Source organism: Schistocerca gregaria, chromosome 2 (assembly GCF_023897955.1).
Source record: "Schistocerca gregaria isolate iqSchGreg1 chromosome 2, iqSchGreg1.2, whole genome shotgun sequence".
In the NCBI taxonomy this organism is placed as follows: Eukaryota; Metazoa; Arthropoda; class Insecta; order Orthoptera; family Acrididae; genus Schistocerca; species Schistocerca gregaria.
Genome location: NC_064921.1, coordinates 459,832,557 through 459,849,088, shown reverse-complemented (window position 1 = coordinate 459,849,088; position 16,532 = coordinate 459,832,557). Strand labels below are relative to the sequence as shown.

Below are 16,532 nucleotides of genomic sequence, written 5' to 3'. Positions count from 1 at the left end.
TTGGTGAAACACAACTGCTGACCATGGACCTGGGGCTTAATTGGTGATGAGTTTAAATTTTGTATGGGAACAGATGCACGTCTTCAATGTCAATTTGTCGCAGTGTTTCTCACAAGGTCGTTGTAGCTAGGTTCAATACAGTTTCTTCCAAATCCATGAGAAACAAACGCAAAATAATTTTATTTAAAAAAGCGGATAAAGTGTCACTAGAAACCTTCCTAAAAGACAATTTCCATTCCTTCCGAACTGACTATGCAAATGTAGACGAGATGGGCTCAAATTCAAAGATATAGTAGCAACAGCAATTGAGAGATTCATACCTCATAAATTGGTAAGAGATGGAACGGATCCCCCGTGGTACACAAAAAAGGTCCGAACGCTGTTGCAGAGGCAACGGAAAAAGCATGCGAAGTTCAGAAGAACGCGAAATCCCGAAGATGGGCTAAAATTTACAGACGCACGAAATTTGGCACGGACTTCGATGCGAGATACCTTTAATAGGTTCCACAACGAAACATTGTCTCGAAATTTGGTAGAAAATCCGAAGAAATTCTGGTCTTATGTAAAGTACACAAGCGGCAAGACGCAGTCAATACCTTCGCTGCGCAGTGCCGATGCTACTGTTACCGACGACTGTGCCGCTAAAGCGGAGTTATTGAACGCAGTTTTCCGAAATTCCTTCACCAGGGAAGACGATTGGAATATTCCAGAATTTGAAACACGAACATCTGCTAGCATGAGTTTCTTAGAAGTAGATTCCTTAGGGGTTGCGAAGCAACTCAAATCGCTTGATACGGGCAAGTCTTCAGGTCCAGATTGTATACCGATTAGGTTCCTTTCAGATTACGCTGATACTACAGCTCCCTACTTAGCACTCATATTCAACCGCTCACTCACCGATAGATCTGTACCTACAGATTGGAAAATTGCGCAGGTTGTACCAATGTTTAAGAAGGGTAGTAGGAGTAATCCATTTAACTACAGACCTATATCATTGACGTCGGTTTGCAGTAGGGTTTTGGAGCATATACTGTATTCAAACATTATGAATCACCTCGAAGGGAACGATCTATTGACACGTAATCAGCATGGCTTCAGAAAACATCGCTCTTGTGCAACGCAGCTAGCTCTTTATTCGCACGAAGTAATGGCCGCTATCGACAGGGGATCTCAAGTTGATTCCGTGTTTCTAGATTTCCGGAAAGCTTTTGACACCATTCCTCACAGGCGACTTCTAATCAAGCTGCGGACCTATGGGGTATCGTCTCAGTTGTGCGACTAGATTCGTGATTTCCTGTCAGGAAGGTCGCAGTTCGTAGTAATAGACGGCAAATCATCGAGTAAAACTGAGGTGATATCAGGTGTTCCCCAGGGAAGCGTTCTGGGACCTCTGCTGTTCCTGATCTATATAAATGACCTGGGTGACAATCTGAGCAGTTCTATTAGATTGTTCGCAGATGATGCTGTAATTTATCGTCTAGTAAGGTCATACGAAGACCAGTATCAGTTGCAAAGCGATTTATAAAAGATTGCTGTATGGTGTGTCAGGTGGCAGTTGACGCTAAATAACGAAAAGTGTGAGATGATCCACATGAGTTCCAAAAGAAATCCGTTGGAATTCGATTACTCGATAAATAGTACAATTCTCAAGGCTGTCAATTGAACTAAGTACCTGGGTGTTAAAATTACGAACAACTTCAGTTGGAAGGACCACATAGATAATATTGTGGGGAAGGCGAGCCAAAGGTTGCGTTTCATTGGCAGGACACTTAGAAGATGCAACAAGTCCACTAAAGAGACAGCTTACACTACACTCGTTCGTCCTCTGTTAGAATATTGCTGCGCGGTGTGGGATCCTTACCAGGTCGGATTGACGGAGGACATCGAAAGGGTGCAAAAAAGGGCAGCTCGTTTTGTATTATCATGTAATAGGGGAGAGATTGTGGCAGATATGATACACGAGTTGGGATGGAAGTCATTACAGCAAAGACGTTTTTCGTCACGGCGAGACCTATTTACGAAATTTCAGTCACCAACTTTCTCTTCCGAATGCGAAAATATTTTGTTGAGCCCAGCCTACATAGGTAGGAATGATCATCAAAATAAAATAAGAGAAATCAGAGCTCGAACAGAAAGGTTTAGGTGTTCGTTTTTCCCGCGCGCTGTTTGGGAGTGGAATAGTAGAGAGATAGTATGACTGTGGTTCGATGAACCCTCTGCCAAGCACTTAAATGTGAATTGCAGAGTAGTCATATAGATGTTTCTCAGTTGATTGTCACCTGTTGTGCAGATTATCTGATCAATTTTCTGGGTCTGGTTTGAAATGTAGCATGTATCTTCTCAATGTTTTCAGGTGTTTTACCCTTGTTGGATGACCAATGTTGTCAGTGCTGTCATCATGAACACTACCCGTCCTCTCAAACTTGCGAATAAAATTCTTGATTGTTAGTACACTTAAACCAGATAACCTTCAGTTTGAACTCAGTTGCAAACTTACTTTGAGCTGCTGATGGTCTGTTATTGGTTGCACAGTAGGCTGTCACAAGTGCTATATGCTCAGGCATGCCGTACCATGAAATTTTTATGTTCGAATGACCGACAACAACAAGGCATGTGTGCATGTGCATACTAATTCCCACCATACCCTGCAGCCACCCAAGCAGTTTGAATGTCCTTAAGCAAAGCATTCAAGAATGGTCATCCTGTAATTAACTCCTTGGACAGAGTGTGCTTCTGTTTATACAAAAATACCATAAATCCGTCCACATCAAACCCACCAACAAGCAACAGTACCTCCATTATGACAGCTGCCACCCATTCCATATCAAACGGTCCCTTCCCTACATCCTAGGCCTTCGTGGCAACCGAATCTGCTCCAGTCCTGAATCCCTGAACCATTACACCAACAACCTGAAAACAGCTTTCGCATCCCACAACTACCCTCCCGACCTGGTACAGAAGCAAATAACCAGAGCCACTTCCTCATCTCCTCAAACCCAGAACCTATCACAGAAGAACCCCAAAAGTGCCCCACTTGTGACAGAATACTTACCGGGACTGGATCAGACTCTGAATGTGGCTCTCCAGCAGGGATACGACTTCCTAAAATCCTGCCCCGAAATGAGATCCATCCTTCATGAAATCCTCCCCACTCCACCAAGAGTGTCTTTCCACCGTCCACCTAACCTTCATAACCTCTTGGTTCATCCCTATGAAATCCCCAAACCACCCTCCCTACCCTCTGGCTCCTACCCTTGTAACCACCCCCGGTGTAAAACCTGTCCTATGCACCCTCCCACCACCACCTACTCCAGTCCTGTAACCTGGAAGGTGTACACAATCAAAGGAAGAGCCACGTGTGAAAGCACCCACGTGATTTACCAACTGACCTGCCTACACTGTGACGCTTTCTATGTGGGAATGACCAGCAACAAACTGTCCATTCACATGACTGGACACAGGCAGACAGTGTTTGTTGGTAATGAGGATCACCCTGTGGCTAAACATGCCTTGGTGTATGGCCAGCACATCTTGGCACAGTGTTACACCGTCCGGGTTATCTGGATACTTCCCACCAACACCAACCTATCCGAACTCTGGAGATGGGAACTTACCCTTCAATATATCCTCTCTTCTCGTTATTCACCAGGCCTCAATCTCCGCTAATTTCAAGTTGCCGCCACTCATACCTCACCTGTCATTCAACATCATCTTTGCCTCTGCACTTCCACCTCGACTGACATCTCTGCCCAAACTCTTTGCCTTTAAATATGTCTGCTTGTGTCTGTATATGTATGGATGGATATGTGTGTGTGTGTGTGTGTGTGTGTGTGTGTGTGTGTGTGTGTGTGTGTGTGTGTGTGTGTGTGTGTGTGTGTGTGTGTGTGTGCGAGTATATACCTATCCTTTTTTTCCCCTAAGGTAAGTCTTTCTGCTCCCAGGATTGGAATGGCTCCTTACCCTCTCCCTTAAACCCACATCCTTTCATCTTTCCTTCTCCTTCCCTCTTTCCTGACGATGCAACCGCCGGTTGCGAAAGCTCAAAATTTTGTGTGTGTGTTATTTTATTGTGCCTGTCTACCGGCGCTTTCCCGCTTGGTAAGTCTTGGAATCTTTGTTTTTAAAATACCATAAATATTTTGACAACCTTCCAGAAATGATAATTACTATGCCACAAATAACAGCTGGTGGTTGAGTTTTAACTGGCAGCTTGCACCATACCGTTCAGTGATGCTAACGACTACAGCACACTGTATGCCCTACTACTTGTGGTGATATTAATGCTAACCTCAAATGTTGTCAGTGGAGTAGTTATCTGTTTATTTATTTATTATTTGTCCTGTGGATCATACCAATACAGAAGCATGTACAATTTATATGGGATAAGTCAATATGCAAAAACATATTACATCAGATAAGTCAATACAAAAACTCATATTACAACATATACAATAAGAATATCATCCAGCATTTTCACAAAATTTTGCTAAAGGTTATTTAAAAACAGCAGTCTGGAACATTATAATATTGATAGTGTTATTTTTACCTATGTTGTGTAGGATCTAATAGTTACAATTTCATAATTATTATGTTATGTGCTCCATGAGTGGGCAAGATGACTTACATCCTCAAACGGTTTTTAATTCATTTACTTTTATTTCTAGTTATATCATAAGACATCTATGGAAATGGCTTAAGTATAGCTGTTTTGATATGCTTTTGTTTACAGGACAGGTAAGATTCCAAAAATTCCTAGATAATGTAAAAACAGCATTTTATTAAGAGTGATGTTATATTCATTTTAAATTTATTTATCTTCCAGATTTCATTTATTGACGCCAGAATGTGATTATATGATTTTATTGCCATACATTTAACATCTTTACTGTACAAGTTTGTTGAGTGGGGAACTAGTCTTAAAAAGGTTTTTGATCTTGTGCCATGATGGTGACAATACAAGTTTGTTAATGCTTTCTGCAGTTAAACATAATATTTCTAGTACGTATTGGCAAGGAAGGAGCAGTATATTCATCTTCTTAAATAGTGGTTTGTGTATTTCCCCTTGCTGTTTGAATAAAACTGTTGTGCCTACTTTCTTTTAAAGTTAATAACTTAACTGACTCAGAAAATAATTCCATTATTAAGTATTGAGTGCAAATTAGCATAATACATTGTTATCAGTGTAATCATGTTTCTAACACTCCTTATTGATTATAGGACTTTACCTGGCATGTAGTATTTTTTTAAAGTAATATGTCGATCCCATCCTGGGATATGGAGGACATTTTTTTGTTCATTGTAGAATTCTCATACACTTATAGAAGTGAGTTTATAACCATCAATTCTCTAGGATATACAGAATGGGTCTAAACTCTTTGTATAATTACCAATATTTATTTTTTAAAAAATCTATAGAGCTTACAAGTTTTTAGTTTGTGATAAATTAAAGAATAAATCACCAAGTTTTTATTACAATGCCAATAAACCTCAACATGTGTACCCTTTACTGCTACGTCTAATCAATATTCAATTTGACAACATTCTTAATATTGGCAGATATGATACTTGTGTAGTGTAAACCTTCTTTATATGGGCCTTCAAATAAAATGTAAACGCATTATGTCTGATGATCCTGCAGTCCAGACAGTGTGACCATCATGCCCAATCCACATGTCAGGAACTGTTTCGTTAATTAAATCTCTAACACGCAATACTCAATATGGTAGTGCAATATCTTGTTGGAAAATCACATCAGGCTAAACGCCTCTCAGTTGCAATTCTGCAAATTGTTCTAGCATATCCTGTTAGGTGATAGCTGTTACTCAGTTTTCAACAAAAAAGAAATAGCCAGTAACTCTATCCTGATTTAAATCCACACATTTGTTTCAAGGGAATCCCTAACATTATCTAGGGCAACTTGTGGCATTTCCAAACCCCATACCCTAACATTGTCCCCATTAACTTTACCTGGTATGTGGAAAGAAGCCTCCCCTGTGAAACAAATTCATTGAAGATACTCATTGCTGGTGTTGATTCATACCAACATCCCCATCACAAAAGTCGCTCAATGAGTACCACATCTGGCTGTAATGCAGGTCTTATCTGGACATGGAATGCAAGCAGGTGTAAACCATTGTGTGTACTCTGGTCTACTAATCCCTAATTCAAGATATGTGTGTCAAGCAGATTTGGAGAGGCTTCGTAAGAACAACTGTTTCACAGCTCTAGCACTTTTCACAGACCAAAGGCCACCATGTTTGCAGAAGAACTTCATGTGCCACACAATAAAACTTCATAAAAACCTTTCTATAGCCAAGAATGTAGGAAAAGACAAATTGCTACTTACTGTAAAGAAGACATGTTAAGTTGCAGACAGGCACAATTAAAACATGCTTACACAAAGCTTTTGGCCACAGCCTTCATGACAATAGGAGAAACAGAGAAACACATTATTCATACACACAAGCAAGCACACTTCAAGCACAAAAGACCATGAACTCTAATGATTATTCTGCATTTGTCATCTTCCACAAATCTGTAAGTTCTATTGTTTTGTAAAATAAATGTTGATAATTGCACAAAGATTTTAGGGTGATGCTGCAATAAGCTCTTTGTGTCACCTATAAATTTTCATCATCGTTGGTCATGACAGGTCTCAAAGCTTACCAACTCATTTACATCAAAAATTTCAAGTTCAGAGTCCTATCAACCCTGCTCTACCATCTGAGCACTTGCCCGCGAAAGGCAAAGGTCCTGAGTTCGGGCCTCAGTCCGACACACAGTTCTAATCTGCCAGGAAGTTTCATATCAGCCCACACTCTGCTGCAAAGTGAAAATCTCATTCTGGAAACATCCCCTAGGCTGTGGCTAAGCCATGTCTCTGCAATATCCTTTCTTTCAGGAGTGCTAGTTCTGCAAGGTTCGCAAGAGAGCTTCTTTAAAGTTTGGGCGATAGGAGACAAGGTACTGGCAGAAGTAAAGCTGTGAGGATAGGGCGTGAGTCATGCTTGGGTAGCTCAGATGGTAGAGCACTTGCCCACGAAAGGCAAAGGTCCTGAGTTTGGGTGTCGGTCCGCCACACAGTTTTAATCTGCCAGGAAGTTTCAAATCAGCGCACACTCTGCTGCAGAGTGAAAATCTCATTCTAGAACAGTAATTTTTGTTGCTCCTAAAACACTGCTTATACTACTGTTGTGCCTCTGAGAGCTTCAATACTGGCTGCTTCAGAAGGTCATCAGTCAAACAATGAAGACAATAATTTATGACATATTCCACACTAGTCATCACCAGATTTATATATCATAAAATAGACCACGGCTGAATTACCACTGGGTATATGACAAAGTATTTCAATCTTTGAACATTCTAGGATTAAAAAAATACTAACACTTATGATCCCATCAAAACAGTTCTAATTCAGAAGATGTTACACAAGCTGTTGCGATGTTATGACATGCAGCTGATGTTCCCACTGCTGTCAAAGTCATGTGCCATTACACAAGGTAAGGTGATGGCAGTGCAAAGAAACAGTAAAAACTGGACATTTTTGCTTTCCAAATTGTCCCCTCCAGTAGGTTATGAATGCTTCATAGCACTGCTAGGTGAGAACCACCTGGAATGATAAAACACAAGCAATCGTTTGTCTTTGTGGTTGATGGTTTCATTTCCATGTCAAGCATAGACACAATATTTCATTCTCTGGAAACAAAAAGACTGCAAATACTCAAGTTAATACACTTCATAGTACAATACAGCTACCATCTGTCTATGTATGTCCAAAAGACATGTTCTTATGAAAATACCTCAACTTGATATCACTGTCAATGTGATGCGGCATGATGTAGAGACAAATAAGAAATTTGTTTAGTCTGGATCTTCAAGAATGGTTTCTAATTTCCACGTCTCACTCTAAACCATGATGTGCTATTGATATTGTGTAAGAAATTATCAGTAACAGCTTCACAGGCCAAGAAATATTTACCTTCTTTGGTGTTAGTAAACAATCAAACAACTAGACACTGGATAAAATTGGTAACAGTGTCAGAGCTAGTATAGCAACAGATGAAAACAGTTCAAGTTTCTCTCTTTTTATCCAATGTGTTTACACAATAACCAGGGTAGATTCCTCAAAATACCTAGGCTTGCATATTGATAGCAAACTGAATTGGTGAAACCACATCGTGGATCTGTCCAAAAGACTAAGTTCAGCAACATACACATTGTGCATTGTTTCTTCTTATAGAAATATGGAAACCATGAAGTCAGCGTATTATGGTTACTTTCATGCAATTATGGCATTTGGAATTATATTTTGGGGAAATCAGCCACTGGCTAAAAAAGTACTGTGTGTACAAAAAAGAGCCATAAGGATCATGTGTGGAGTCCATCCTAGAGCCACATGCAGGAATCTTTTTAAGAAGCTTTAAATACTTACATCCACTGCGCAATATATATTCTCCTTAATGTGCTTCATAAGAAAAGAAAAATCCATCTTTAAGCTAAATAGTGCATGTCACAGTCACAATACTAGAAGGAAACATGATATCCACTATGAACAGCCAAATCTAAGTATGGTGCAGAAAGGAGTCCATTTTAGTGGCTGTAAGATTTTTAATGCCCTCCCTTCAAGAATTAAGTGTTTAGTAGATGATGATCTCTTGTTTAAAAAAACCTTAAGGCAGTTCCTATTGCAAGGATCATTTTATACATTAGAAGAGTTCCTGAACTACAGTGTTTAACATCCCTTGTATTGTAAATTGCAAATGTATGCCCAAATTTCTATTTGTAATACCAAGTATTTTGATTGTAAACATATATTTTGCAATATTTATTTCTCGGTAACAATTATTATTTTGTAACTTTTATCTCTCTCTAAAATGTATTTTTGTAGTGGGACCTAAGGAACTGTTACTGTTTTTTGTTGTGTAATCTCTATCTATATCTAAAATGTATTTTTTTGTAGTGGGACCTAAGTTGCTGTTTACTGTTTTTGTTTTGTTTTATGTATTACCATAAATTCTGGCCAAAAGCTTGTAAAATTGACATGTTTCATATCCTGTGATAGTGTCACAACATGGATCACCAGAACAAGAGACAAATAAGTAAATAAATAAATAAAAACAGCATCTTCAAAATTTTTTTATAGTAGGCTTCAGTCATAGAACAATGTACTGATGAATTATTGACATAATGGAATACTTTCCTTAAATTAGCATACTAGGTTATATGTGTATAATGCTTATACCTTTGATGTTGGGCTCCTAAATACAAAGCCAGATCTGAATACCCACACCAGGCAGATCTAACAGAGGATATGAAGTGCAAATTTGTAATTGTAGTGCAAATGGTGACTTACATGAGAACATTACAAAACTCATGAAAAACTTGAGCTAGTGGATATTCAAAGACACATGGCAACTATCACATGACAGACTATAAATTTACAGAAAACAGTACTAAGTGATAAATCAAGGGGTATACAACAGTACCTAGGTATCACTCCTATATACACTCCTGGAAATTGAAATAAGAACACCGTGAATTCATTGTCCCAGGAAGGGGAAACTTTATTGACACATTCCTGGGGTCAGATACATCACATGATCACACTGACACAACCACAGGCACATAGACACAGGCAACAGAGCATGCACAATGTCGGCACTAGTACAGTGAATATCCACCTTTCGCAGCAATGCAGGCTGCTATTCTCCCATGCAGACGATCGTAGAGATGCTGGATGTAGTCCTGTGGAACAGCTTGCCATGCCATTTCCACCTGGCACCTCAGTTGGACCAGCGTTCGTGCTGGATGTGCGGACCGCGTGAGACGGCGCTTCATCCAGTCCCAAACATGCTCAATGGGGGACAGATCCGTAGATCTCGCAGGCCAGGGTAGTTGACTTACACCTTCTAGAGCACGTTGGGTGGCACAGGATACATGCGGACGTGCATTGTCCTGTTGGAACAGCAAGTTCCCTTGCCGGTCTAGGAATGGTAGAACGATGGGTTCGATGACGGTTTGGATGTACCGTGCACTATTCAGTGTCCCCTTGACGATCACCAGAGGTGTACGGCCAGTGTAGGAGATCGCTCCTCACACCATGATGCCGGGTGTTGGCCCTGTGTGCCTTGGTCGTATGCAGTCCTGATTGTGGCGCTCACCTGCACAGCGCCAAACACGCATACGACCATCATTGGCACCAAGGCAGAAGCGACTCTCATCGCTGAAGACGGCACATCTCCATTCGTCCCTCCATTCACGCTTGTCGCGACACCACTGGAGGCGGGCTGCACGATGTTGGGGCATGAGCGGAAGACAGCCTAACAGTGTGTGGGACCGTAGCCCAGCTTCATGGAGATGGTTGCGAATGGTCCTCGCCGATACCCCAGGAGCAACAGTGTCCCTAATTTGCTGGGAAGTGGCGGTGCGGTCCCCTACGGCACTGCGTAGGATCCTACGGTCTTGGCGTGCATCCGTGCGTCGCTGCGGGCCGGTCCCAGGTCGACGGGCACGTGCACCTTCCGCCGACCACTGGCGACAACATCGATGTACTGTGGAGACCTCACGCCCCACGTGTTGAGCAATTCGGCAATACGTCCACCCGGCTTCCCGCATATACGCCCTCACTCAAAGTCCGTCAACTGCACATACGGTTCACGTCCACACTGTCGTGGCATGCTACCAGTGTTAAAGACTGCGATGGAGCTCCATATGCCACGGAAACTGGCTGACACTGATGGCAGCGGTGCACAAATGCTGCGCAGCTAGCGCCATTCGACGGCCAACACCGCGGTTCCTGGTGTGTCCGCTGTGCTGTGCATGTGATCATTGCTTGTACAGCCCTCTCGCAGTGTCCGGAGCAAGTATGGTGGGTCTGACACACCGGTGTCAATGTGTTCTTTTTCCATTTCCAGGAGTGTAGTAGTGAGGACAAAATTAAATTGACAACATAAGACAGAGATGTTTAGGCAGTCATTATTTTCTTGAACCCTCCACAAATATTAAGGAAAGAAATCCCAATATGTGGTGAAATGGTAAGTACGCTCTACCATGAACTTCAGTGCTTTATACACGATAGAAGTATATGTGCATGGAAATGAGAACTCGCAGGGTAGTGCAGCTGTTAGCACACTGGACTTGCATTTTGAAGGATGATAGTTCAAATTCACATCTGGCCATCCTGATTTAGGTTTTTCATGGCACAGCCACTTTCCTTCTCTTTTTTCCCTAATCTGAGCTCTGTCTCTAATGACCTTGTTGTCAACGGGACATTAAACAATAATCTCCTCCTCCTCCTATGTTCCTATACGTCCCACAAGCTCTAGCAAGTTCACTATATGAGCCATAAGCATGCTGAATGCACCAGTGATTTGGAAGTATAATGATAATGTGAATGTGGGAAATGCTGTCTTCAGTTTTATTCTGAATGTTTCCTTGAGATTTTGCTAATGATGGTAATTACAATCTGGACTGATCTTCTATGAAGCAAACATTCTTGTTAATCTGTTCATATCATAAAAATGTGGCTGCATATGGAAGGATATCTGCACCATATCTCTGCTGCAAACTTTGATGGGCACCTGTAATTAGTACCTGTAATTAGTTTTAGCACCCAAGATTAAAATTTCAAAACTTCATGGTGATCATTAAGAACTGACTGCTTTTCTACAGTTGACTATTTGCCCACCAGTCTTTCTTCTTGCAGTTCTAACTAATGCATCTTCAGCATGAGTTTGTACTTACTTCTGAGATCTAATGGTCTGATGCCAAAAGGTCACCTTTATGTAAGGAGAGTAAGGAGCGGCATTTCATATTACTTGTTTTGTATGAATCATGTAATCGCTATTGTATTTGCTTGGATTACTTTTGAGCAATATTTATGATATGGACATTCAAAAATGCATGACAATTGCTTAAATGGATGTGACAAACTGTGTAGAATACCACACATACTAGATCAATAAAAAGGTTTACCTTCCTAATTTGCCACCTAGTCCCCATCCCTGACCAAATGAGCTAATGACCTGATTCATCAAAAATATGGTCTACAAATGAGTATTCACCTGTCTGTCTCCATATCCTAGAGTCTTTTCAGAAATCAAACAAAAAACCTACATCACGGAAAACGATTTTGCAAGGTTTTTGTCAGTAACCATTTGTTAAACCCAACCATTCCCTTCACATGTGATATTTTTGTAGTCATGAGTAGAGATCACCAAGTGGAATCTGTGAAACTCATTTCTAGAATTTTGATAGATTATGATTTAGTGTGACACTAAAATATTTTAAAGCACATTAACCTTTATGGGATATATAGTAAGTTTGATAGATGGATTTAAAACTTTTTTTTAAAAAAAATGCTGCATTCCATTATACAGGATGAAATCATCAATGTAAATAGAAACAATTCTGAAAACTGTAAAAGAAGAAATTGCTTTAGAAGTGTTTTAACATGGATGTGTCTAGCTCTTACACTGTCCACAAAATTAGCACATCTGTCAAACTAACATGCCTGTTTGCAGCCCATGTTTATATTTCACATTATTTAACTGTCTAATCAAATGTAGACTGGATTTTTTTCGATTTATTACAAGTGCTATGGAGCATACCATGTTCTCAGTTTACAGTATCATCCTTAAAACTAAGTGCTTGTTACTGTACAATTTTGTGTTAAAGCCTTTATTTTGCTACAGCTTTAACAAAAAATTGTCATTATTGTCTTGTGATAACTTATATGATGTAAAAAGCTACAATTTATAAAATACTCAATAATATTTTTAATATGCAACTAATATCACTCTTTCCTGACAGTGTATGAACTTAGACAAAGAACTGAAAACATTGCCTGGATATGTCCAGTTTTCACAAATCATTAGATGAGAGCTGGAAGCTACGTGCACAGCATGAGGTGTTGGAAGATCCAACAAAGGTTGAAGACAACATATATGCCTTGCGAACACTTGTTCAAGGTATGATGTGTCTTACTTTTTGGGTATTATTTTTCAGATATGCAAATGAATTATCTGAATTTAAACAATATAAAGTCCATGATGGAATAACAACAACATTATGAAAAGAAAAAAGAACAGACTGCTACTCACCATATAGAGAAGTGTTGGCTTGCAAACATGTAAGCTTTTGGACAAAAAAGTCCTTCATTGGAAAGAGAAAACACACACATTCCCACACACATGTTCACTACAGCACAGCCTCCCAACTCAGCACATAGCAGCCCTATCCTGTGTTAACTACATTCCTGCATGCTCTCATGGCATACCTTTTCCACCACCCTTAACACACTATCCCACTCCCTCCCCACCCTACACCTCCTCCTCACCCCATCACTCATCCCAGATTGCTGCTTATGTCAGACACAGTCACGCTCTGTAGTTGGGCCACAGTGTCCAAACACTGTGACCATGTGTATTTGAATTATGTTTATGTGACTGTGTGGTTTTTTTCTATTTCTGAAGAAGGGAATTTGTATCTGAAAGCTTAAATGTTCACCATTCTTTTCATTGTGACTCAGTGCCTTCTCTATGTGGTCAGTAGCTATCTATCCTTTTCATAATATTGTTGAATTACTAGAATTAATAGACTTAGAATTATTAGAATGTTTACTTCAGTCATTCAGTATATTTTAATACAACTGGCCTTGTCAACATCTAAGGTAAATATAAGTATAGCTTATGAGTAAATAAAATTTTGTATAATCAAAATATCCACGGGTGTACTGCCGGTCTATAGTGTCCAATGGGCACAATATTTCGGCAATCAAACATGTCGCCATCAGAGGTGAACTGATGGACTGAGCTCCTATGAACGTGCCGGCACGGAGATAGGAGCTCAGTCCGTCAGTTCACCTGATGATGGCGACATGTTTGATCGCCAAAATATTGTGCCCGTTGGACACTATAGACTGGCAGTACACCCGTGGATATTTTGATTATCAAATACGCCGGGAGAAACTCAAGAATCACAAAATTTTGTATAATTATAGGGCCATAAAGGTTACTAGCACACTTATTGACACCTGTATGTAGATTACTGGAACACTTTTGTACACATGTACAACTTCTTAATTACAACAGTGTATTAATTACATGCATTTACATATCTTTACAGTTTACCAACACTTATGGCTACTTGAAGCAATGTAGGATACCAGTATACTTATTTACATATACAATGATGAAGAAAAGGTTGCAGCACCAAGAATGAGTTGTGCGACATAAACAAACATTGGTAGGCCTATTTCTACATCTGAAAGATGCTGTCTATTCAAATATCATGCTAGTGGTGGTAGTAATGCCTCTATGAGGATGCAAATCAGGTTTTCTTTAAATACGTGTTGTAACAGTCAGACTGGATGTGATGAGTTGATGATAATCAAGAATGCCTTTAAAGTAACAAAGATGCCATTATCAACAACTCATAGAGTTTGAACAAAATCATGTAATAGGATTACAAGAAGTAGAATGTTCCTTCTGTGATATTTTAGAAAGACTTTGCAGCAACAGAGAAGTTGCAGCATTAGAAAATTGCAACGAAATGCAAGAAGATCTGCAGTGGATAGGCACTTGGTGCAGGGAATTGCAACTGACCCATAACATAGAGAATTGTAATGTATTGCAAATACATAGAAAGAAGGACCCTTTATGATTATATGGTAGCGGAACAAACACTGGTAGCAGTTACTTCTGTAAAATATCTGGGAGTGTGCCTACAGAACGATTTGAAGTGGAATGATCATATAAAATTAATTATTGGTAAAGCAGGTGCCAGGTTGAGTTTCATTGGGAGAGTCCTTAGAAAATGTAGTCCATCAACAAAGAAGGTGGCTTACAAAACACTTGTTCAACCTATACTTGAGTATTGCTCATCAGTGTGAGATCCATACCAGGTCGGGTTGACAGAGGAGATAGAATAGATCCAAAGAAGAACAGCACATTTTGTCACAGGGTTATTTGGTAAGCATGATAACGTTATGGAGATGTTTAGCAAACTTAAGTGGCAGACTCTGCAAGAGAGACGCTGTGCATCGTGGTGTAGCTTGCTGTCCAGGTTTCGAGAGGGTGTGTTTCTGGATGAGGTATCGAATATATTGCTTCCCCCTACTTATACCTCCCGAGAAGATCACGGAGGCTTTCCGGCAGCTGTTCTTCCCACAAACCATACGCGACTGGAACAGGAGAGGGAGGTAATGACAGTGGCACATAAAGTGCCCTCTGCCACACACCATTTGGTGGCTTGCAGAGTATAAATGTAGATGTAGAATGTAGCCACTGTGTCATGTATGACTGCTGACAGCAATGGTCATGGGAATGTGCAGTCACAAGAACACAGGGCTCCAGACTGCCATGTGACACTAACATAGAGTTCAGTATATGACTCTTGTGCATCAAAATGCATCTGCAGCAGCAATATGAGCAGTAGTTGGCAGTACAGTGACACAATAAACAGTTACAAATCGATTACTTCAAGGAAGCTCCAAGCCAGACACACTGTGGACATATTCCACTGACCCCAAACCACTGCCATTTGCGAATTCAGTGGTGTCATGCAAGAGCTCATTGGAGGGCGGAGTGGAGGTCTGTCATGTTTTCTGATGAAAGCTGTCCTGCCTTGGTACCAATGACGGCAGTGATTTGCTTAGAAGGTGGCCAGTTGGGGACCTGCAACAAACTGTCTGCATGCTAGACACACTGGACTTACACTTGGAGTTACGGTCTGGACTCCAATTTTTTGTAACAACAAGAACACTTTCTAGGTTATCCCACAGAGCCAGATTGCAAATATGTTTGTCAATCTGGTAATTCGATTTGTTGTGATGCCATTCATGAATAGCATTTCAGGGGCTGCTTTCTAACAGGATAATGCTTGCCCACAAACTGATGTTGTAACCCAACAAGCTCTGCAGAATGTTGACATGTTCCCTTGGCTTTCTCAATCACCAGATCTGTCTCCAATTGAGTACATATGGGACATCATTGGAGGACAACTCCAGTGTCATCCACAACCAGCATTACACATCCCTGTATTGACCGACAAAATGGGCATGGGCATGGAACTCCATCCCACAACCTGACATCCTTCCCCTACCTCTACAAAACAATGCATACATGTTTTCGTGCTTGCCTTCAACATTTTGGTGGTTACACCAGTTATTAATGTACCAGCGTTTCACATTTGCAATGGCTTATCTCATGCTTATGTTAACCTGTGATTGTGCAATATTGATCACTTAAATATGTTACCTAGACAAATCTATTCCCAGAATTTCATTTCTCTTAGTTAATTACTTCTTGATGTTGTGACTTTTTTTCCATCAGTGAACATAAAAAAAACATCACATTACAAAAGCTTCTATTCGCTTCTTCTCTGAACTGCTTATTGCCCATATTGTACTTCTGTGCAAGGCTACCCCCCAGACAAATTCCTTGAGAAAAGTCTTCCTAACACTTAAATATATTAATCAATACTTCCTTTTCAGAGATTCTTTTCTTACCATTGCCATTGCCTCTCTACTT

At 40.3% G+C, this 16,532-nt stretch overlaps 1 protein-coding gene across 1 annotated transcript in view; it reads left to right on the top strand.

Moving 5' to 3' along the window:
• Nucleotides 1–16,532, top strand: part of LOC126325832 (clavesin-2-like) — a 101,455-nt gene that overhangs the window by 69,553 nt on the left and 15,370 nt on the right. Inside the window, exon 2 of the mRNA XM_049995325.1 lies at nt 12,814–12,971. Coding sequence (XP_049851282.1) covers nt 12,854–12,971 — 118 coding nt within the window. The 5' untranslated portion in view covers nt 12,814–12,853. The remainder of the gene's footprint in view (nt 1–12,813; nt 12,972–16,532) is intronic.